The sequence below is a fragment of the Falco punctatus genome (genome assembly GCF_963210335.1).
Source record: "Falco punctatus genome assembly, chromosome: 9".
Classification (NCBI taxonomy): domain Eukaryota; kingdom Metazoa; phylum Chordata; class Aves; order Falconiformes; family Falconidae; genus Falco; species Falco punctatus.
Window position 1 is genome coordinate 21,887,626 of NC_137589.1, and position 24,132 is coordinate 21,911,757.

The window sequence follows — 24,132 nt, forward strand, 5'->3', positions numbered from 1 at the left end:
AAAGTGTATATGTGCCATGTTTTGTATGATCTATTCATTGAACACGGACTGTTTTCTGTTCTGAGTGGAAGTACAGGAAGACTTGGTAAGGATGCTTTGTCCGCCACTAAGCGGGTGCAGAGGGCAAGGCTAAATGATCAGGTTTAAAAAAACAGTTAGGTCATTGAGCACAGCACTAGGCTGGGGCCTTTTGTTTTTTAAGAGACTTTGGAATGATCTCAGTGGTTGAAATACTGAAAAAAAGAAAAAAAAAAGCATATTATGATCCTGAGCTATTACACAATCATAATATTCCTGAGACTGGCAGGCATCTCTGGAGATTGTCCAGTCCAGCTCCACTGCTTAGGTTGAAGGTGGGTTGGGTGTTGACTATTTCCAAGGCTGGAAACTCCACAGCCTTTCTGGGCAACCTGGTTCAGTGTTCGACTAGTCTCAGGTTAAAAGAATTTATTCTCAAGTTTAAATGCAGTAACTTGCATTTCGGTATCTTTTTTGCCCGGAACTGGTCCCAGCACTCCTGATGCATCTTGGCAATTCAAAGTAGCGCTCAACCCACTGATACTTTTCTAATGCAGCACAAGTTTGCTGCAAGGGCATTTTGTTCAGTTCATCCTCCAGGACCCCCATGTCTGGCTCTGCTGCTTTCAAGTTGCCTGGCTCCTAATGTGTACTGGTGCCTAGAGTTATCGCTCTTCAGGTGCAGGGCCTGGCATCTTCCTGTTTTTTGAACTTTGTGGGACTCTCATCTGCACATTTCTGCAGCCTGTCAAGGCCCCTCTGAATGGCAGCACACTCATCTGACAAATTAGCCACTTCTCGCAGTTTTGCAAACTTGCTAAAGGTGCACTTGGTCCTGTCAACTGGGTTGTTAATAAAGATGTTAAACAGTGTTGACACCACTATCAACCCCTAGATAGACCTCTCAAGTGCCCTTCAGCTGGGCTTCATGCTGTGGGACTGGAACAGTGCATACCCAGCAATTCAGCCAGTTTTAAATTCACCTCATTGTCCGTCTAGGTAGTCAATACTTCACCAGTTGGTTCATGAGATCATATGGAGACAGTGTCAAAAGCATTCTTCATGTCAAGATAAATAATATCCACTGCTCTCCCCGCAGCCACCAAGCCATTGATCTCACTCTAGAGGCTTATCAGGGTGGTCAAGCATGAATCATCCTACATAAACCCACACTGTCGACTCCCAACCACCTCCTTGTCCTTCATGTTTGGAAACAGTTCCCGGAATTACTTGCTCCACCATGACCTTCCCTAGCATTGAGGTGAGGTTGACTGATGTGTAGTTCCCTGGATCTTCCTTCTTACCTTTCTTGCAGATAGAAGCAACATTTGTTTCCTTCTAGACCTCAGGAACCTCTCTAATTGCCACAAACCTTTCAAATATAGTACAGAGGGGTCTTGCAGTGGCATTGGCCAGCTCCCTTAGCAGGTGTGAGTGCATCCCATCAGGTCCACTGGATTCGTGCATGTCCAGTTTTTTCAGATATATCCCTGCAATGATCCTCTATCTTTCTTGCTTCAGACTTTTCTATGGGTCTTAGGGATGGAGATTACTTAAGGCAGGTTTTACCTGTGGAGACTGAGAAGATGATGACATTGAGTATGGCAGCCTATTCCATGTCTCCTGTCACCCTGTCCCACCCAACAGCAGGCCTACGTTTTCCCTAGTCTTCCTTTTGCTGCTGCTGAACCTTTAGCAGCCTTTCCTCTTGCCATTCAGTTCCAGGTGGGCTTTGGCTTTTCTAAACCTGCATGTTAACCCTAACCTGCATATCCAGAAAGTGTTTCTATAGTCCTCCAGTGTCACCTGTCCCTGGTCCTAGTTCTTGCAAGCTTCCTTTTTTTAATGTTTGAGTTTTCTCAGGAGCTTCTTGCTCATTCACCCAGGTGTGCTGCCAACTTTCCTTGATTTCCTGTTTGTCAGGATGGACTACTTTTGGACTTGGAGAAGTTGATTTTTGAAGGTCAGCCAGTTTTCCTGCACCCTGCTTCTTTCCAAAGCTATACTCAGAGTGATCCTGCCCAGCAGATCCCTGAGTTAGGCTGGTGTCTGCTCCTATGATGTGTGCATGAGTATACAGACACTTCTGGGGTGTCATATGATCACGTTGACTTCCCAGAAAGACTATGAGTGCCTTACCTATCATGCTGACCTTTCAGCATTCACTTATTTTTGTGCATATGGAGGTGGTCCCCCTTCAGCCCTGCTTTAATGATTATGGGGTCCCTTCTGCTCATACCACCCTGCAGGCTTTGGTGGCCAGCCTGGGTCCAGCTATTTCCTCGCTTGGTTGTCGGTTGTCATCTCCTTGCCAGGCTGATTAGCTGATTGGCATAGATGCTGTTGCCTCACCCTCACTATTCTGGTAGTAAAGATGAGAATTGACTGTAGAATTGCAGAAGGATTTTGCAAGACCAAATGAGATGGTGATAAAATGGCTGATAAAATTAGGCATAGCTTAAAACTAAAGTGAAACAAGTCAGAAAAGATCATCCTAGACCTTTATGCAAAACTGTGAGTTCTGGCTTGACTTGGGAATGAGATCTTGGCATTGTAACTGATCACTGTGAAGGTTGGCTCAGTGATCTGTGGCTGTCAAAAAAAAAAAAAAAAAAGCAGATTGAATGTTAGAAATCATTAGGAAAAGTACGAAAAGTAGAGAACAGAACAGAGAAAAATACCACCACAGAACTGTACAGATCTAGGCTGTATGTTTCTTGACCACAGTGCACAGTTTTTTTGTGTATCACAAAAAAGACAGAGCAGAACCAAAGCAGGTTTATATCAGGTGAGGAAGGAAGAAGATATGATAGACACTTGTAAAATGCAGTGTCACAATTCTGAGAGTGAAGAGGAATCAATAGTTCAGTGTCTCCTGCGATGCAACGGGTAAGAGTTATCAAATGAAACAAGCAGGTGGCAAGTTTAAAACATTGAAAATAAGGTTGTTCTTCACCTAATGCATTGTGTGTGCTTTGACAAGCAGCAGTGTGGAGCTGTAAGTTGACATGGGCTCAAGGAGAGGCAGGGCTGGCTTGATGAAGAAAAATCGACTGGTATAAAGAAATCCAGGAAAATCTGAGCTGCTTGAGTTCTTCTCTAGGCTTCTGTCTTTGGCCACAGCTGTAAGCATGATTTTGCACTGGATGGATTATTGGTCTGATCTAGCACAATTCCTCTTATGATGTTCTTTTCTGATGTGTGTCAGAAGAACACAGTGCTAGCAGGAAATGAGATGTGCATCACTGAGACTCACTAGACTGGAAATTCTAGGACTGCAGTTACAGAAATGGTTCAAAGTCCATGTTTTTTGAGACTTAACAAGTCTTGAATTCATCTAACTTTTTTCATCACTTCAGAAACTTTGTATTTGCAGTGTTTGGTAGGTTTTTGTAATAATGTGACCCTTCAACTCCTCTCATCCTGTTTTGAGCTCTTGGCTCCATACATCTGTTGACCTGTGTTTGTTCAGGGTAGCTCTAATTTTCATCTCTTCCAGCGTATCTTAAAGAATATATCTTCTTTCATTTAAAAGGATTTGTACTTACTCTTTGCTCTTCTAAATTTTAAGATGGTGCAGACAGGGATTTCAGCACAAAGAGTAATGCCTCACTTGTTTAATTTAATCAATATGATGAAGACTTACTAGTTTGAAGTACATGTCTGGGCTGCAGTTGAGAACTTGGAGAAAACTTGACAGTGATGGCTGTTGAATAGGTCTCTAGAAGGTAACCTGTATTTTTAAAAGCTCATGTTCCGAAGTATTGGTGTTTTCTCTCAAATTTTTCTAGAGTAAAAAGTGGAAAATAAAATACAGACCACTTGACAAGCATGGTTTTCCAAAAATATTTTGCCCTTGTTCTGGAACTGCTTTGTCCTTGTCTCTCTTTTGAAATGCAACTGAAGATGGTCTCCTCTGATGTTCTTGCACAACAGTAGAGATGTATCAGCTACAATGGGAAACAAGGTGATTGCTGTGCCTCAAAATAGAGCATGAACTCAACAATGTGTTTTTGCACTCATGGTGACACATTAGAATGGAAGAAATGCAGTTTCATTAAATAGTTGCTCAATTCACTTCCTGACAATGATGAAATCTTCGAAAGAATTACTTCAGTTGAACTCCTGTGCATCTCCTGTAGAGATTAAGTACAATAACTGTTTTTTAAATTGCCTTTTCAAATGTTCATCCCTTATGTGAACTCAGTCTTCAATTACTTCTCTTGGTTTATCACTGTCACAAAAGTGTACCTAGTCCAAATAGTCTGGAAACTTCTGTTCTCTTTGCGATGGCCTTTTTTTCTCTTATGTGTAATACAGTGTTAAGGGTTTTGTAGAGTGAAAAATCTGAGCGCAGAGACAAGTTCTGTATTTGTGAATAAAGAGATGAAAAAAGAAATGCAGGAATCCCAAACCCTTTCTTGTACGTCAATAACATGTGGCTTCATAGCAGTCTTTCTCCAAAGTTACCACGTACATATTGAAAGTGGCAAGTTTTTCCCATGTTTAGCAGCATCTCAGTATGGTAAATGTTTTCCAGTATGGTAAATGTTTTCCTTGCCTTTAGAGCGTTGAAGATACACATTAGAAAGACCAGTGATTTTGAGTTAAGATTGACCCTAGATTATCTGTCATCACTCACAGAGCAATGAAAATAATAAAATCCATAAAGGGTAAGTTCTGTAATGTCTTTTATTTACAGAAATAGCTGTATTTCCTTTTTGCAGTAAATAGATACTTTTTTCATTTAAAACATAAACATCCATCACTTAAAACTTGACATAATGCCTTCATAGCTGGCATTTGCTTTAACTGAAGGGAAGAAGTTTCATTATTTGGAAAGGTTGGCAGCTGTAAGTATTACTGTTCACTGCACTACAGCATCATAAGCCTTACTGATACTAGAGTCACTCTTGATACATGAAGAACAAAAAGTATGTTTTGGGTTTGTTGGTTTTTTTAAGCATAGTGTCTAGACACATTATGTGCCAATTTTATTTCACTGCCACATCGCAAGCTTCACTGGCAGTAAAGTCAATTTTCTTCTGTGTTCTAAAGATAACTCTCTGCTTCTTGTTCTTAAGCCAATTTTTAATCCGTTTCAGTAGTTCTTTCCTTATGCAGTACTTTCTGACCTTGTAAATGAATCCAGAGTGTGATATACAATCCTAAAGCTTACCCTGGATCTGGATAAATTATGTCCCTAGATTCACCTTTATCTCTCAGTTCAGTTACGTGCTTAAAAGAAGCAACTTTGTCTAGATATGACCTTCCTTCTATGTATCTGTACTGACTGTTCTTCTTTTTAAATTACTATATGTTTCCATCTTCTTCGCAGCTTGAAGTCAAGTTTCAGTTTGAGTGTCTGAAGTTCCTGAACTCTTTCCTTGTTCATGTATTAACTAGAAAATCTGAAGTGACTTGCCTGCAGTTCTCCAGTACTAATCTCCTTCAGTGAGCTATCAAATGTGTTTGCCAGAGGCTTTTCCTTACTTCTTTACTGTATCTCTTGAAACGCTAGGGTATAATCAATGGCAGGGGAACCAGAGAGGATTGTAGTGGTCTTTGGAAAGGAAAGGAGGGGAAGACTGGAAGCAATTATAGCAACTTAATTTGACATTTATGGTTTTTGCAGGGATGCCTGTGAAAAAGTAACTGGACTGAAAAAATGATGTAACTTACAGGATACACAAAGATGGCTGTCAGCTGGGCAGTGGCTGTCTTTGGTATCTAGAAGAGAGCCTCTACTACCCTGCTAGGGGTTTGTTCAGTCTTGTGTAGGTTGATATTTTCTGGTGGCAAAGTTTAGTGTGATTCTTTTTACAACATGCTTAAGTGGACGCATCAACTGTAAAACCAGCATTAACTTCCCATAGCAGAACAACATGCTCGTTTATCTTTCATAAAACCCAAAGGTCAATTTTTAGATATATTGTGGATCATCTTTAAATAGCATTCTATTTCTTATTTGCTTTATGCGAACATTTAAATATCTAGGATGCAGCAGCAATATATATATATTATTTTTTTTTTGCATGGGATTGTATACATGATGGTGCAGATCTTTTCCAAGCCTTATCTCACTCTTAAGCTAAAAAATTGTGTTGGGGTGGTAGGTGTTGTTATTAGTGAATTGGATGAAATAAAAGACATAGTATTATTCCATGTCATTGTTTCCAAGTAGCCATGATTTTTGGATGTTATAAAAAAAAAAAAATCGCTCTAGCCATAGAACAAAAATTTAAAGTTACATTCATCCTTCAAGGAAATTTTTTATCTATTTATATATAATTAATGAGTGATAACAAAAGTAAGTTCAAGTAAATTATTGTGACTTACTGCATTTCGCATACTGTGTCCTGCAGGGAAAATGCAATAATTTGATCACATTTTAAAAAACGGTATCCAGAAAGTAACCTGTTTGGTATTGGTATAACAGGTTTAGGCTACAGAAGCACAAGGAGAACAATGTCTAAAATCCATTTTGTTGAATAAAAGTATTAAGTTGCTCTGGGAAGTAAGGGGATTGTGATAGCACAGGGAAAAGTACTTTAGGACCTAGCTGCAATTTGAAAAAACCTTGGTTTTGAAGAAGACTAGTCACACTAATTTCAGCAAACATTTGGTCAAGTAGTGCATGAAAAAGTTGAATTTTATGGACCAATTGGTTGCATGGGTTCTAAGAAAAGTTCTTAGGGCTGATACTGGTGTGAACAAGCCTTATTTTTACCACTAGTCTTTATTCTTTTAGTTTTGTGCTTTATTTCAGGCTTAAGTTGTTATTGGCCCACCTATTTTTTAGATGGTGATAACTAACCTTCATTTTCTTGGGGGTCAGGAGGTCTGTGTTAAGTTGTATTGTTATTTTAGACATTATTTCCAGTCTTTTCTTCATTGTGGTAAACAGAACATGTCTATTTTAACTAGATCAGAAAGGCAATATAGGAATTGTAAAGATTTCCAGAAACGTGCTGTTATATGTGTGTCTGTATGTGCCAGTTTTACCTGCAAACCAAGAAAAACAGAGAGCAACAGAGAAATATGGGACTACTTAGTGCTGCTGCTTAGAATATGCTTGTATTCCATTTTGCCAGTGTGGTGTTTTTTTCCCAGATCTAAACATCATGTATGTGTGCATGTGCTAGAGCGGGCATTTTCAGGAGGGAGTTTGAGACTTTCAGGCCTGATAAAGGTTGCATGCAAAAGGAAAAAGAAAATTTTCTGAACCTGAGTTTCTTGAAGCTTGAGTTTTGCATCAAGGGAGGAATGATCCTTGTGAGGAAATATTTAAAGCGGCAAAGATGAGAACCCAGTCTGCCCCGAGGAGTGTTTCTATATTTTCTCAAATAGCTATTTAACTTAGACATCATTTCACCCAGAAGTATAACTGAAATGCAAGCCTTTATAAGTCAGTTTGCATTCTTTAAGGGAGATATGTCAAGGTAACTTTACATGAAATTTCATTCCAACAGGATTTCTTGTACAATTCATTCACTTTTTCCTTCCACCCTACAGAAATCTCACCCCTTCTGAGTGCTAGGTGATGGGCAAATGTTATCTTGTATTGACCAGATGAGATCTTTTGGAGGAGGGGTGAGCAAGTAACTCATGTTCATCACGGCTGCTGTTGCAATACTTGAAAGGTCTCTGCAGTTTCTTCTCAGGTTAGTTGCTGCTACAGTTGCAGAATGTGTGAAATAGTGCTGTTAAATAGCTAACAAAGAAATATGCTTCCAGTGTGAGCCCCTTCCCTCAGACCCCTCCTGCATTTTACCAGGAGTGGTTCACACTGGGCAGCTGCCTGCAGCACCATTCATCGGCACCATGCTTCTGACTGAGCCTGCAGATCTGTTGCCTCTGGAGGAAACATTCACCTACCTTTGCTTTCCTGAAGCCTCTGAGACCTTCTTGGAGATCAGTTTGCAGGTCTCCCTTCTACTCTTCCACACTGTATGTATATGTAGCTTGTCACCAGAAGGAGAAAAAAGTTACTTATGTCCCAACTGTTATTAAGATGTGAAGTTTTTGTTTATCCCTATGCACCGCTCTCCCCTCAGCTCCACTTGCTTATCCTTCTGTTGGGATTGGAGGGTGGAGAGAAGGAAGCCTGGTTTTCTTTTACATTGATGCTGAAACTGCCTGTGAAGAGCAGGCATGAAACATGCCCGTTACCCGTGCTGATACTGCCCAAAATGTACCAGCTAATAGTGCTTGCAGGTTTGTACCTTGCAATTTTTATTGTAAAACAGTGTGTTATGAGGAAATACAGTTGCAGGGAAGTAACGTGCTTTCTCTGGGTCCGTATTAGGTCTGGATGAGGGATAAAGGTTGGCTTGCTCAGTGGAGCACTTTTCTGCATGTTTTGAAGCATGTGAAAGGCACGACATAAAGAAAAAATCCCCAGGCATCCTGGAATCCAGACTCTGTTGGTGCTAAGCAGCAGCTGAGCAGGAGTCTGAGAGCTAGAGCTTCGGGTTTAGGCCCCTGTATTTAACCTACATTTGGCTTTGTACTCAGAAGTTACTCTTGTGGATCTGTCTCATAGCCTTTCCTCTTTATCAGCTATATGGAGTTAAGATGCCTGTATGAGTACTGAAGTCATGAAGAACAGAAAAGAAAACCAGACTATTTCATTGTAGGACTGACAGCAAATCTAATAGCATCTTACTGTAACCTTAAGGATGTGAAAGTAAAATTGTGCTGCCTTCCATGTAGCAACCAGGTTTTCAAAGAATCTGTTCATGCAGCCAAGTCTGTTATTGCGCTATAGGCAAGTTTCCTATATGCAGCAGTGGTCAGATGTCAAGTATTTGTTAACCTCAACATTATGGTAGGCATAGTTGGCAAAGTCTGACAGAAATCCAGTGTAAAGAATCTTGAAGTGGATTTTTTGAGTTAAGATATTCTGAATTTGATGTACTCCCCCAGTAACTACACTGGATGCTGAGAAAGACATTTGAAGTGTAATGGGCAGAGCCTGGGAACAGACAGGGTAGTATTTGTACGGCACTATTTCTGTCTTTGCAGGTAGGCTTTGAATGCATGATGGAAAGGATGGTGCTGAGATAAGTTTTAGCTGTGTTGGAAGAGGTGGCAGCCATCTTCCCAGGAGGTCAAAGCTGTGAATTAACACTGCTCAGAAATGACCCACTGTGTTAGTTGAAGCCAGCAGCTGGAGAGGATGCAGGCATAAGAAGCAAGGAGCTGGTGAGGTAAAACAGGATCCAAGTTGGAAAGAGGAAGTGTGTCTTCTGTATGGCAGGTTAGATAAAGTTGTGCAGTAGATGTCTGGCTGCTTTGCTGAATATTTGAACCATAACCACCAGGGTTGTTAGGAGTTGTTGGGGATTTTGTTGGGGTTTGTGGTTTGTTGTGTGGTTTGGGGGTTTTTGGGGTTTTTTTTGTGGTTTTTGTTGTTGTTGTTTGTTGTTGTTGTTTTGGGGTGGTTTTTTTTTCTTTTTATTTCTAATCAGCTTATTAAAATTCACAGAGGAGATCAACTCTGAAGTTCTGTGGAGAAGCAGCAGCATGGAAGTGTCTTAGATAAACTGCAGACTGTTTGGTTTTCTTGCATCTTAGGTCAGATTTTCTGGACCAAGTGTTCCTGAAGTATTATACGAGGGCACAGTTGTAAAGCTGCATTCTGTGAACCCATGGAGAAGTAGGAACCCTGAGTTTAAGCAAAGGTGCCTATGTTTTGCTCTCTTTTAGATGTTACTGCTTTGCGCAGTGGGAGAAGACATTGTGAACCTGGGATGTGTGGGAAGAGGGCAGGTGCTTCCAGCTCTGAATAACGCTGATAGCCTGCTAAGTGTCTTTGTCCACAGCATTTCTTGGCAGCTGTAACCCCCTAGACTGTCCAGGCATCCCCACCGTAGGTCTGTCCAGCTCTCCTGTGCTTTGCCCTCCTCCAGTACCAATAAGCACAGGGAGCAAAGATGGTGCAACAGGAGCAACAGAGAGTCTTGGCTATGTATCAGTGTTCATCTAGAGGTTCTTCTGTTGTCAAAGGTTAGTTTTATCTCACCAAACAGATCCCTGCTAGCTCAACAGGAAAGAAAAGTCCATTAATTTGTGTTTTTTCCTGAAGATTCAGGGAGTCTTAGCAAATTGCTTTCATTTTTTCTTTCTCTTGGGGAACTGTTTGTCTAATGCTTTGAATAAGTGAACTTCATGTTGTTTCTGTATAAAACATTTCTTCTAGTTGGTCACCCAGTCAGTGGCTCTTCACTCCTCGTACAATATCTCTGGTGAGACTGGTTTTGTGCCATTTTTAGTCATCTTCCATAAGGATAAAATTATGTGTTGGCAGCTACAAATAGAAGCTTTCTGCAAACTGCATGCAAATGTTAAACACTGCACTTAAACTGCTCAGGCAGCACATTACATACTAAGTTTATCTAAACATCTTTGAGAATTTAACACTTTTCACATTATTTTGCCCATTTTTTTCCTATATGTGATCTTTACTACTGAACTGAAGCAGTAGTTGACAAACTATAATTCTGTGTTCTGTGTATCTTGGGGGGTGGTATGACAGTAGCTGCTGTTCTCTCATAGGTAGTATTGGTAACAATGTGATAATCTAAAGTCTTCATCGCCATGTGTGTTGCTCTGATGAAAGCTTCATTGCACGCTTGTTCTTTTCCACTGTTAGTGCCTCCTTATGATTGTATATCTTCAATGTAAAACATCTAGCCAGCTTTATCGCAGACTTCTCTTTTCACTGAAGGAACTGTGGAGTCCATTGAAGTTCATATAATATCCTTGGGTTTGTCTGAAAGACCACTCATTGTTTTGACAGCAAAGCATCTTCTTTTGGAGACTAGAACTGGGATGCTTTGTGTCTTAAATAGCAGTGGCTTGCTTTCTGAATGAAATGTAAACAGTCTAATCATTGTGCTTCAAAATACTTGTTAGGAAGCAGAGATGCTTAACCTGTAGCCAGCCAGCCCAAGCAACTATTTAACACGCCAGTATGAGGAAAAACTGTTTTCACGAACAACATTGGATGTCTGGAAGAACTTACATGATATATAACTTAATCTCTTGAAAAACACCTCAAAAAAAAATCCAAAACCACCAACCCCTCCCCCACAATCAAAACTAAACAAAACCCACCACCACCTGAGGAAAAAAAACCCAATCCAAATCAAAAAAAACCAAGATAAACTTAAGAAATCAGGGAAATGCAGCAAAAATTGACATTATTGTAGGTATTGTATATTTTTGGAGAATTATGAAGGGTATGCACAGAACTGCTGCTAGCCAAGCATTGCTTCTGAGGGTATGTTTATATAGCATATGAAAATAAATCAATTTTTCATATTTTATATGAAATTATTTTTATCAATCAAAAGAAAAAAGTGGCTGTTAGAGAAAATGATGTCTTAAAAAAATGTTGTTTGAAAGTGAATATTTGTAACTAGCACCTTACTAATGCCTTCTTAAGTTCTTCATTTGCTTTGCTGGACCTATCATTATGTGTAAAGGCCAAAATGAAAAAGAACAGTTATTTGTATTTCCCAATGGCTTAAAATGGACTGAAAGAGGCTTGTAAGGAAATACACCATTTGTTCCAGCATTCAGGTAAATCTTTTCAAAGAGAGGAATAGCATGTATCTTTGTGTTCTTATGAATATTAGAGCTGGATTTTTTTTTTTTAACATGTAACTGTGTACTCAAAGGATCAGAAAATAGGTACTTCTCTACAGAGATTGTGTTTTATCCTTTGTTTTAGTCAGAACAGTTTCAATGTAAAGTGATAGTACTAGTCTGTAAAACTGATTACAAGTGAGTTTTAATGACAAACCCACAAGTAGGTAGGTTGAATTAGAAAACAGAAATATTACAAATCTACTAAAAAAGCATTACAGGAAGGTACACTGAGAGTTGGTTAGATTTATTTTTTAAAACACTTTGTCTTACAAGAAGTTCTTTGCTTCACTTTTGTCTGCTATTGTAGAAGGTGATTCTTTTTGAGTAGGAAATAAGGTCAGATGCAAAGGGCTCAGACACTTCTGTACCCAATTCTGCCTGGCCCTTGAAGAGGAATTTGGGGTCCTGAGTTTGGCACTGGGGTTTGCTGTTTGGTGCTGGTGAACATCTGGGTGAGTAGGACAGCAGAGTGAGTGCATCCATACCTGTTTCACCTCCTGTGCCTGAGCACTGAATCCCAAGATCTGAGCTCTGATGCTCTGGAGATTTCCAGTCCTACCCTGATACATTGGTTTCTGGATTAGTTCTGGAAAGGAGGCACTTCCATTAGTGGTTTTCAAAGCTTGTTTTTTTTTCTCTAAATATAGGTGTCTTTGGAAACAAAACTTAATTAAAAGGCAAAAGCGGCAAGCTGGTTGTGGTGGTTTTCACATGGTAGCCTTGCAGTTGAGCACTTGCTAATGTAGTGAATGAGTGAAGTTAAGTTGCGCCCTGGTGCAGCACTGACGCTGTGTCCTGGTGCTGCAAGAAACACTTGTAGCTGGCAACAAGCACTTGGGAACTGACTGTGACTTTTTGAAGAATGGCTGCCGAAGTCTGTCCAATTCCAATTCCCAAATGTTAAAGTTACCTATTCTGATCAGTGTACCCAACCTGGTGAACAAACAGAAAAGCACCTGCAAAGCTGAGGTGATTTTGAGTTAAGTGCCTGCTGAGGACCTTTTACATTTTTAGTCTCCAAAAACTGAAATTTTAAGTCCAATCTTAGGAACACACATCCTTCTTTGTATTTGAGCATATGTAATTTAGAGCACTGTCTTTTCCTTCAGAAAGACACTGCATACTCTGGTGATGATTTAGAAAACAGCCTTCATAGATGAGTATTGCTTCGTCTAACCCAGGATGGGGTCTGTGCCCAGTTATGCTTTAAAGCAAGGCCATTATTGTGGCAGTTCAAGCTGTTAAGATGATTGGGGCCCTCAGTTCTTTGTGTTTTCCTTTTTTTAGAATCTCTTCATAGCAGTGGCAAGGAACATCAAGGTTTGTTATAAAGCAACTTGTGGCAGTTGTGTGTAAACTTTTTACTGTGAAGAGGCCTGGTTTTCTTGATATGGAACAGAGTATTTAATGATGCTCGGCCATAGACCTACTTATAAAATAGAACCAGATCAGTATGTACTTGCTGCTCATAGAGCAGATTTTTTGTCTGAGATATTTTATTTTTCCTGCTTTCAGTATATTAACTTAGGCAAAAACTCCCTATATCAGGATGTTTTTGAAGTTTCATCCTACTGGGTCAGTAGCCAGAGTGCTTCCAAGTATTTTTGGTGATGTTAGTTTTTACACGTGAAGTTTACTTTCATTCACTGGAACAACTTCAAAATAAATCTCACTTCTGTAAATTATATTCAGCATTTGGGAGTCACTTATCCAGTCTCCAGTACAATTGCCAGCTACCTACTATATTGGATTTGAAATACATTCCTCTTAACTTTTGCAGGACCAGGATTACCCCACAGATGTTTGAGTGCTGCTCTATTGAATCGAATTCAGTGCAGCTGGAAGGTTTCTAAGTAAATTCTAGTAAAACCGATTTATGTGATTCTCTTACAGTGACCAGTGTGAAAGCAGACCTCTTCAGCTTATGCAAATATCTTTAAAGATTCTTGAGATAACCCAGAAGCATCAGTCTCCTTGGGTAGACTGGAGACTGGTCTACTATTTTCCTATTTTATGTTTTATTTGAATATGAGTAATTGAGGCTGGCTTAAAAAAAGGGATTCATACTTAATATGGTAGTAATTGTTTGAGGCAATTATGGCTTTGATCACTGGTAGTATCCTGTATCCTAGAAGCAACAGCAGTAGATAAATATGTTGCCTCCTGCAACCTGGTTACTGGAATCTTAATGTGCCAGTGAATTGAATGGCAGAACTCCCAATTTCATCGAGAGAGTTTTGTCTCATTAACAAAAGTTGATCTCCTAGGAAAAGCCTTGTTAATTTCAGATACTAACGCCTGCTTACATAAATCCACTTGAAAGATCTGACCTTCCTCTCATTAGTCAGAAGATAGCCATGTACAAACAGATGGGTTGCTGGTTGCTTTTAAATCTGCTCCAGTACCACTGTTGCCCATTCCTTGGCCAATAGCAATCCTGATATATTTTAAAGAGGAAAACACATTTTTGCTAAGAACTGAGTGTTTTGAATGAATTTATTATGAATTACTAAAGATGTCACCTATTTGGAACAAAATAAAAAGTATGATGTTTATATGTCTTTCTACTTGAAATGGCAGGTTTTGCCATCAACAGCATACTATTGTTGCTTGGTAAACAAAGTGAAGTTTTATATAGAATTAACATTTTGCAGATAAAAAAGAATGTGTCTAAAGAAGAATTTAAAAATAACTAATTGATGAAATCAAGTGGTGTGTTTCCAGAAGAAGACTCCTCAGATGTTGGATTTGAAAAATGAGGAATTATCTGTTTTGAAATGGGGGAAATACCAGAATGAATATAAAATCTCTGCAAAAAAAGTACTGTTAACAACAATAATTTAGGTACTGTTCTCTCTCTTCTGAAATATTTTTACATCTGAATAGTTTATTGCACAATACACTTGCCATGTCTGCAGAAAGGTAATAGCGCACTACTGTTACAGTCCTGGGGTCTGTGTGCTTACAGCTTTTGGCAATCAAGCCATAGGAGACTGTCTTACAGTACCCTATTATTGCCTTGATACAGGGACATGTACAGGACTATAATTAAAATTGGTTGCTCTTTGTAAGTTAAAGAGAAAAATTACTTATCTTCTACTTCCCTTGTTTATTTACTTTAATTAGTCATAGATAGCAAGGTTAAAAAAAAGCAACATCATACATTTATCTTGGATTAGCACACTGGAAAGGACAATTAGTACTTTTAGAAACTTTGAAAATGAAAATAAATGAGATGAAACTGTATCGGTGAGTAAATCTTGGTAGGTGAGTGTCGTGATTTAATCCCAGCCAGCAACTAAGTACCACGCATCCACTTGTGTGCACAAACCCCCCACCCCCAGTGGAACGGGGAGGAAAGCTGAAAATTGGTGAAACCTGTGGGTTGAGATAAAAACAGTTTAATAATTGAAATACAGTGAAATCTAGTACTACTACTAATAGTATTAATAATAATTGTAATGAAAAGGGAGATGACAAAAAGAGAAAGAGAAATAAAACTCAAGGGGGAGGGGGGGAATCCCACCGCAAAAACCCCAAGTGATGCACAATAATTGCTTACCATCTGCTGACCAATGCCCATCCCTGAGCAGCAGTCAGCCCCTCCCAGCTGACTTCTACCAGTTTATATACTCAGCATGATGTCCCATGGTATGGAATTTCCCTTTGGTTAGTTTGGGTCAGCTGTCCTGGCTGTGTCCCCTCACAACTTCTTGTGCCCCTCCAGCCTTCTTGCTGCCAGAGCCTGAGAACCTGAGAAGTCCTTGACTTTGTATAAACATTACCTAGCAACAACTAAATCATCAGTGTTTTATCAACATTGTTCTCATACTGAAAAACAAAATTAAAATCCCACTCATCTAGCACTAGAAAGATGGAATTTGGGGGAGAGAGAGAACAAGTCATATCCAGGGCAATATGCTCTTCCAGTAATCTGTAGCAAATACCATGTGTCCACATGTACTGTCATCTTTTGATTTTAACTCGCTGGTGGTGTGGGTGTAGGTTCTGTTGTACGATTAGCAATTTCCAGCTTGCTTTCATCCTTTGAAGATTTTCTAAAACTCTTGATACTGACAGTTTAAGGAACAGTGTTATTGCATATGTGCTGTATAGCTTTGAGTTTTATTGTGAATATTTAAAAGGTTATTCTGATGGAAAATCGTTTGTTCTTCTAGCTGATTTTGTTTGGTATTTCTTTTTTTCATGGTGCTTAGTTTCATAGTAGGGTGATCCATACAATGTTATTGATTTTTATAACTGGATTGTAATTCTTAAATATAACCCAAGACCAGTTAGTAACTTTTCATAGTTTTACTTGGCTGAGAGCCTTTGACAAATCATGTGGGTTTTTAGGCTGAACAAGACAATGGCCATCCTCTTCCTGCCTTTGCCAATCTGCACATTGAGGTCCTTGATGAGAACAATCAGAAGCCTTACTTCACAAGATCTACATATGACGGCTTTATTCTCGAATCCTCCCCAGTGGGAACGACCATCAGTGATAACCAGAATCTGACTTCTCCACTACAAATCGTAGTGTTGGACAACGATGTGGAGGAGGTATGTTTCATTCCTTTGTAGTGTCATATTGATATTCACGTTTTTATTATTTTCAGTTCTTTTTTTCATTTACTTGAGCCAAAACCATTTTGATGAATAAATCAAATTAATATCATTGCTATGGTTTCTTTTTCGGTTTTGTTCTGAGTTCAAATAGATTTAAAAGTGTGTCTGAACTGAAAAACTAATCTGTATTTTATTCAGCTCTCCTTAAGATTGTGTTCTGATAGAGTTAATGAATGTTTAGTGCAAAGAGGAAAATAATTTCATTTTGTGAGAAGGATGAATCTGCCACACAGTGTGGGGAAATAGGAGAGATAAGCTCAAAGGGGAAGGAAGTAGTAGTTTGAACAAACCAGAAAGATGAATGGGAGGGCAGGAAACCGAAAGTTCAATCCAGTCTTTGCTCTGCCTAGATTTTGATACTAACATTACTCATAGTAAAAACTGGGCATCTTCAAAAGTATAGTAACCAAGTAGTAATGATACCTTGTCTCTAGGACAAATGTTGTGTTCTCACCGTGGCTGTTGCCATTATGTGGGTTTTGGTAGTGTTCTTTTTTCCTCTAATTACTGTTGTCTCTCCAGTTTTCCCCTTTGTTCTTTCTTTGTTTCTGTTCTCTTGTTAACGTCAGATAAGTAAGGAAAGCTAAGTTGTAGGCATAGGTTTTGTAATGATATTTATAGCAAATGCAAATACTCTGTGGTAGAGTTCTTAACCTGATAGTCTAAAAACAATCTTCTGTTTTTGACATAGGCAAAGTGATTATTTCTGAGACACACGGGAGGCTATTGTCACTGAAAGGTGCTTTCTACATCACTGTCTGTATTAGAGTGATTTATTGTCCTGAGAAGCTATTTAAAGCCCAAACTCATGTAGAATATCTCCTTCCTATCTATTAAAATATCTCCGTCAATTTACGGGCATTCATAAAAATTGTTTGAAAAGCAAGTGCAAATGACTGTTGGATCTGGCTTTCTTAGAGGCTGGATAAAAGGTACGGAATAAGTGCATGTGGCAGTCATCAGTAGGTGTTGCTGATGATTTGTATTACTTGTGAAATACTCTTGTTCAGCATTGCTTTTATTAAACAGCAAAGCAGTTTTCCTGTTTGATAAAATTAATGCAGTCTTGTAGGTTGCTTAATATAGAAATAAGAAAGGTGTGCAGGCATCAGGTATGGGTTTATATTTACAGTACATTGATTGTGTTGTATAAAACCCGTTCATCTAATGTGGTCCAGAACACAAAAGAAAAACAATCTTGTGAGTTAGTGTCCATAGTTCTAAGTCCTTTTTAAGCTACTAATTTGAGAGATTTTCTTGGAATGCTGCTTGTAGTTCTGTGATCCTTCTGCATATTAAACAAAAAACTGTGGGCATATTTTGAGATTTTTTAGCCTAAGCAAGTTTCTGTCTGTTTTCTTTTATCCACACCTTCATGAAAGTAGTAGTAAACCCCTTTGGTTCAAATATGCCTTGGTGCATATCTGTTACAAAAATCTGGAATTTTAGGGCACTATTTATGACCACCCTATGACACACATGACTGCATATTAACTTTACAAAAATGCTCAGAGAGGCTATTTATCATCTGAAGAGTGGAAGACTGAAACCGAGCAAGTCTTGTCTTTGAGACTGGTAGACTTACATGTTAGAGAGGTATGATTTGAAACTCAGAATACATTTTTTGGCAAGCTGGAGAGCTTGCTAGGAACCATTTTTGCCTGGGTTGCTGCACTGCCAGTCTGGGTGATTGACAGCTGTAAATAGCATAAAAATCTCACTGTTAATCCTCAATGTGCTGCTGGTGTTTCTCTGTCTGCAAGTCCACCAGTGTTCCAGGGACTGAGATATTTGCCCTCAAGGTTTTGTAGCTGCAGTGACCTAGGAAAATCCTACTTTGCATACAAAGCCTGGAGTGGTAAAATAAATCACACAGCATGGCTGCTGCAGGAGGGGCTGAATCTGTTGTGCTTGAAATAATTCAGAGCAGCTGTTTTAATTAAAGAGAATTCAGTGTCCTAGTTCAGACACTTAAATTTATGTGGCAGTTTTCCATGCTGGTGTTTTTCTGGGAACTCTCTCCTCTTTCCTAGTAGATGATACTATTACACTAAAGAAACGACAGAAGGACTTTGAATTTCATTAACCTCCAGAGGTTTTTCAGGTGGTAGTTAATAGTGCACTAATTAACCTTTCTCTGGCAGTTGCACAACTCTACCCACAAGATGTCAACAGCAGATTTGATAATACAAGGTTCTTTGGTGTAACTACATGTTAGTTCATATACAAGACTGAAAATCAAGATTACTTTGAACTGTTAAATTCTGAATTTGAGCTGACTCTTCGGATGAATTATGTAACTCCCAGGTAATCAGTATAGTACATTGCATTTGTATACTCTCAAACTGCAAATGTTTAATTTCAAAATCTTCTGCATGGAAGACTAATTTGTTCCTTTAATATAAACTACTTCATGAGATTTTTAATGTAATCCTGGTACTTATGCCACCTACCAGAAGTGCTTTCTGTTACTGATTTTGTCAGTACAAGTTCAATACTTCTGGTTTTGAAGGCTGCTCTTAAATTCATCACAAGCAATTTGACCATAGGTCTCCACATTTTATTGTTGTGTAGTGCATTGGCATGTTCCCATGAAGTTATCTCAATATTTGGATAATGAATAGGGCAGTTCATTAATACACTTGTGTTTGCCTGCAGTAGAAATTTCAACATAGACATGGCCCAAATATTTGTAGTTTTAATTACATCACTAATAATAAAAAAACCCCGTGTTTAATCTGCAGCAGGTATTTCAGTTGGGAGCACTAATATGATTTAAATAATCTGCATCCAAAGATGATGAAAAACAGGTTTATCATCTTGAACACAGGCTGCTTTAGGCAGCTGATTAGAAGTTGTTACATATTTCTGTGTCTCATTGCAAATATACCTGACATTTCGTATCTACAGGAAATAACCATTCAAGGGTCCAAAAGTATTTCCTAGTGAAATTAACACTCGTTTGTTTTACATCATGGTTTTATTTTCATTGGATAATGAATAACAGGAGTGTCGTTAAAGTAGTGAAAATCTAGTATAGTCACATGACACAAAATGAGACAGAGCCAAAATTGAATTATTTTTGTTTATTATTGAAAAAGTGTAATATTTCAGTGTTGCATGATGCGTAACTGCTAAAGATTTCTAGACTGGGAAATGACGTGGCATAAAGACTTAATTTTGACACCCCATCCCCCACCCCCAAAGTGAGGACAAAATAATGAAGATCTCGGGCCCTGCTGGGATGTAGTACCATGTGCCAGGGGAGATGGGCTGTGGTGGAACCTGGCTAGTGGCCCTCATGTTCTGTGCTCCTTGTGCCAGGATGTCTCTGTACCTGCAAGGCCACTTTCCTTAGGTATGGGGGGATAAGGGCCAGCGGCACAGCCATATGTACTCATTACCAAGCCTGGGAGATACAGGGGGAGAGGAGGAGAGCTCTGTCTCAGCAACCTGAACAACTCAGAGAATCTGCTGCCAGATTCCGTGGCTGTATCCATCTTCTCTCTTGCATGTTTTGTTCATGCTTAAGGTCAACCAGATCCGATTCGTCAGATACACCAGAGTTGATGCATTCTCTCTCTTTCTGGAATGCTGTAGACTTATCTCACAACGTACAGAAATCTACCTGCAGCCACAGAGATGATGATCAACCTTGCCCTAGGGTGGAAGTGCTCTGTGCAGTTTCCTGTTCCTTTGGCACCACCTGGCTCATGCCAGCACAGCTCTTTCCAATTCTATGAAATGATGCAGCTGTAACGTAGATTGAGGGAGTGGAGAATCAGATCTAACTGCCTGTGTGTTAATACATGTGTCAGCAGTTCATGTAGTGCTTATAACCTTTTATGGACATGTGACTGCCAGCAAAATAAGGCTGTGAGTGCTGCAGTTGCACATAACTTGCATGTAAAATGGCCAAGCAAACTAAAATGACAAGTACCTTGTCACTGGGACTACATGGTAGCTCAGAGTGGGTTAGTAAGCACAAGTAATGCTTATTAACTTCTACAGGTCTTAACGTTCTCATGGCTTCGCTGTATCTTATTAATGTATTTACTAAGTAGGGATTGATGATCCCTTGCGCATGTTAGTTCCAATAGTGACACTGTCTAAATGTAATGTATTCAGTCTTCTAATTGACAAATCAGTTGAGATTGTATTTCATATTAAAGTAACTTTTTATCCTCAGATAAAGGCATGAAGAAAGTGGTCATCTGAACTGTGTGTCTTAAGAAAAAAAGAAAACATTCTAAATTTAAACCCTGTGAGAATTATAATAGAGTCCTGCTATAAACCTTCCAAAAATTAATTTATAGATGTGACATTGCAAACAGACCTTTAACTAGAGCAGCACTGCCAACTGCTGATATAATTAAGTGGTCTGTTTGAATGGCATAAATTAAATTAAGCCACATGTGTACCTTAAGACCAGAGTAAACCAAAGCTGAGATGAGAAATTTAAACAGTATGATCTGATAGCTGTTTACAGAAGGCTTCCCAAGCTCTTGATTCCTTACTCTTTTGATTCCATGGGAGAGTACTAATATCTTCTACTCTGGTGGTTAGGATTGGTGAGTTACACAGTAAGTGTCTTACTGCCTTGTATGCTAAATCTGTTGAATCTATCTTAAAAAAAGAGAGAAATAAACCCAAGGCTGTAAGTTCCTAGTTAAAAAGAAGCTAATTGGCATTCATATCCATTACATACTGCTCTACTACTAAGGTGTTTACTGATACCACATGCAGTGTCTTGATAAATAAACTCGGAGGAGTGTAAGGTAATTTGTGCATTGCTCATTAGAGCACAAAATTGATGTCATGTTTATAAGGTGTGCCAGCATGCGTTCAAAAGCATTTAATTTGTCCCAGCACACATTCAGAAAAGCATCTGTGCAGTAGCCCTGATGTTTCTGCAGGTGCCTACAGCCCAGCACAGCATCCTAGGGCAGTGGAGTGTGACACAGGTCAGTTACTACTATAGGTTGCTCTCCAGATCATTTTCTACCAGACCAGTTTCTTGGTTTTATGCTTCCGTTGTCTATGAAGTTGAAGTCAAACTAAGTAGATGGTTACTCAGCATCTGTGTTACTAGAGGGCTAGTGGGAAATGTTAAAGAATGATTATTTTACATAAAGGCATCTCAGCAGCAGCCCAACAGGACAGAGCAAATATTGGATGAAATAACTCTTAAATGTAATTACAAATGCACGTTCTGGATTTTCAGTGATATATCCAGGTAAGGAAAAATAATGATTTTCTTGACCAGAAGTACTGAAGCACTTTAAGTATTGAAGTATTTTTGTCTAGTATTTGCCTGATGGCTTATATCTTTCACTGTTGGAACTTGTTTTGCTGCCAGTACTCTCTTGACAAGAGAGTTCTCATAATACTACTATCCCCATATAGCAGTTCTTGACACTCTAATAGTTACATTATAGAATAATAATTCAGAAAATATTCTTCCCAAATGTAGCAGCCCATTAATATAATTATTAACACAAATAAAAGGGAAAGGCAAAGCAAAAAGACTGCTTATCTTTCTTTATAATTTATAAATATAGGGGTTTTTTTTTCATTTGTGAATCTTGCCACTTAAGAAGGAAAAATAAAAATCTTAACATTGAATCACTTCTGTAGCATTATACTTCTTCCTGTGTTTGTGTAGGATGAATATCTAATATTTTCTGCCTTCTGAGACTATTCTTTCTCTCTTTGAGTTCCTTGGAGTCCTCAATTAATTTTTATATCTTCCCTGTTTTAAACAAATGCTATTGCTAATTGGTGGAAGCACTGAAGATGCTTTTGTTTCTTGCCCTGCCCCAGGAGTTGCTCATTTTTTTAAGGAACAGAAGATGATCTTTTCAAAACTTTTCTGTCAGCTTTTCATTCAGGGAGGGGCATGGCTCTTTGCACCTAAACTTGAAAAAGTCTAAAACGTGTTGTAGCACTTTGACTTTTTAGTCATTGTTGTGCCTCAGCCCTTCTGTTGTGCAGGGACTGTAAAGGTTTTGGCGGTGATTGAAAGAAATTATTCGTAGGGTGTCCTGGGCAAAGTCTTCTCAGACTGATTGACCTTCTTCAGTTTTTCATTGCTTGGAATTTAGGCTTAATTTGTTCTCCTCCTTGGGTTCTATTGATCTAAGTGGTTTTATGACTAAATCCATCACAAAGACTTCTCAGGAGGCTGTGCTTCAGGTTATTTTTCTGTTATCTAATGGTAACATTAAAGATGCAGGAAATTCACTCCAGAGTATGTGTGTTCCGTGTCTATTCCATCCAAGCTATTGTGAACATGGAGGACCTTCTCATCAGACCCTGCAGAACTCATCTTGCACAAGTTAGAGAAAATCAGTGAGGTCAGTGCCAACACTATCTGATTGCAAACCCCTTGTCAGTGGGACTGAGTATTTCACTTGCTTCACCTCTGCAAGGCTGTGAATCTCAATTTTTTTCAATGAAATATGTTAGAAAAGATATTCTACTTTCACCCAGAAAGGAGGAGGGCAAACACTGGAAACATTGCTTCAACAAAAAAAAACTCTCTTCAATGGGTGTTTCAGTTGTGATCATCCTATACATGGAGATTGTTGGAAAACTAAGATGTTTCAATAAATTCTTTGTTATTGCTACAAGTTTTTGGAGACAAGCTTGTGCTAGCAGTTGGGAAGCCTGAGCACTTCTGATACTCTTGGAACTTGTTCTGGCTACCCTGGAGAATTTAACAGACAAATACTTTCCCTCTAAAAACTCCTTGGGAATGTTGAAAAACATACAGAATATGTGTCATTGTCTGCTCATTCTTGACAATACCATGTAGTTTTGGTTTAATCTAGTAAACTGCAGAAAAGTGTTTGCTTTAGGAAGAGCTTGTAAGCCCTTGTAGGAGGAAAGGAGCAGCAGAAATTTAATATCTGCACAGGCTTTCAAACTTTAGGGGATGTCTTCAGAGATTTTCAAGCAGAACAAATTCAGACCCAGGCTTTGCTTTTTAAGAAGTGCACCTGAGCACTTTCTGGGTCTCATTTTATTGTGGTTTCATCTGTAACCAATTTTTCCCCAAATTTACTGCTTTTATCATGTCTGTCATTATCAGGTTTGCTTTTCTTTACCTGTATTCATTTTGTTTCATGTGTTTTTCTTTGTAGGTTGCACCAGGTGCCATTCCCGTAGGTATTGGGTATGATGTTTGCAAAATTGCTTTTGGTTTTAATAGTGTGCCTTACTTATTTCCCCCTGTCCTCCTTCATTTTTCTTTGCACTGCCAGTGTTAGAGACTGGGACTGTCACTTAGTTTGTGAAGCCTGCAAAGAGCCCTTTAAACACATTGGACCAAATTTGTTTAAGGCACAAAGTTGTACCATGGTCATGTTGTGATTGCTTTATGTTCATTAAATAATTATATGTTTTTCTAGAAAGTGTTTTTTAATTGAAAAAGTACTACGAGTCAGTTTGAAGTATGTAAACCATATCAAGTTTGAACTGTGTGCTTGAAATGGTCTTGCAGGTTGCATGTATACTCTTGTGTGTGGATTCTGGTAGTTTTCTACTTAAAATTATATGCAAGACAATTTATCAGAGACAAACTAGTCTGCGTGACCCAGTAATGTAGTCAGAAATCACGATGCTTAAGTCCAGGCCCCAAAATAGATTAATAGTTTAAAAAATTAAGGCAACAGAAACAGTGTTGTCAACATAGACAGATTGCTTCCCAGTTTTATTCTCTTACATTATCTGCCACATAAAATGTTCAGATAAGTCAAGCATACTTTCTTTCAGTGTAAATTGTGATAAAAGTATAAAGCACAGCAATGCCAAGATTAAGGAAAT

The 24,132-nt window shown here is 38.8% G+C and overlaps 1 protein-coding gene across 6 annotated transcripts in view; it reads left to right on the forward strand.

The window, feature by feature from the left end:
* The window catches only part of PCDH15 (protocadherin related 15), an 878,455-nt gene that overhangs the window by 627,588 nt on the left and 226,735 nt on the right, over positions 1 to 24,132 (forward strand). For all 6 annotated transcript variants that reach the window (XM_080401549.1, XM_080401544.1, XM_080401545.1 and 3 more), the window contains one exon: positions 16,033 to 16,239. In XM_080401549.1, the coding sequence (XP_080257675.1) occupies positions 16,033 to 16,239 (207 nt within the window). The remainder of the gene's footprint in view (positions 1 to 16,032; positions 16,240 to 24,132) is intronic.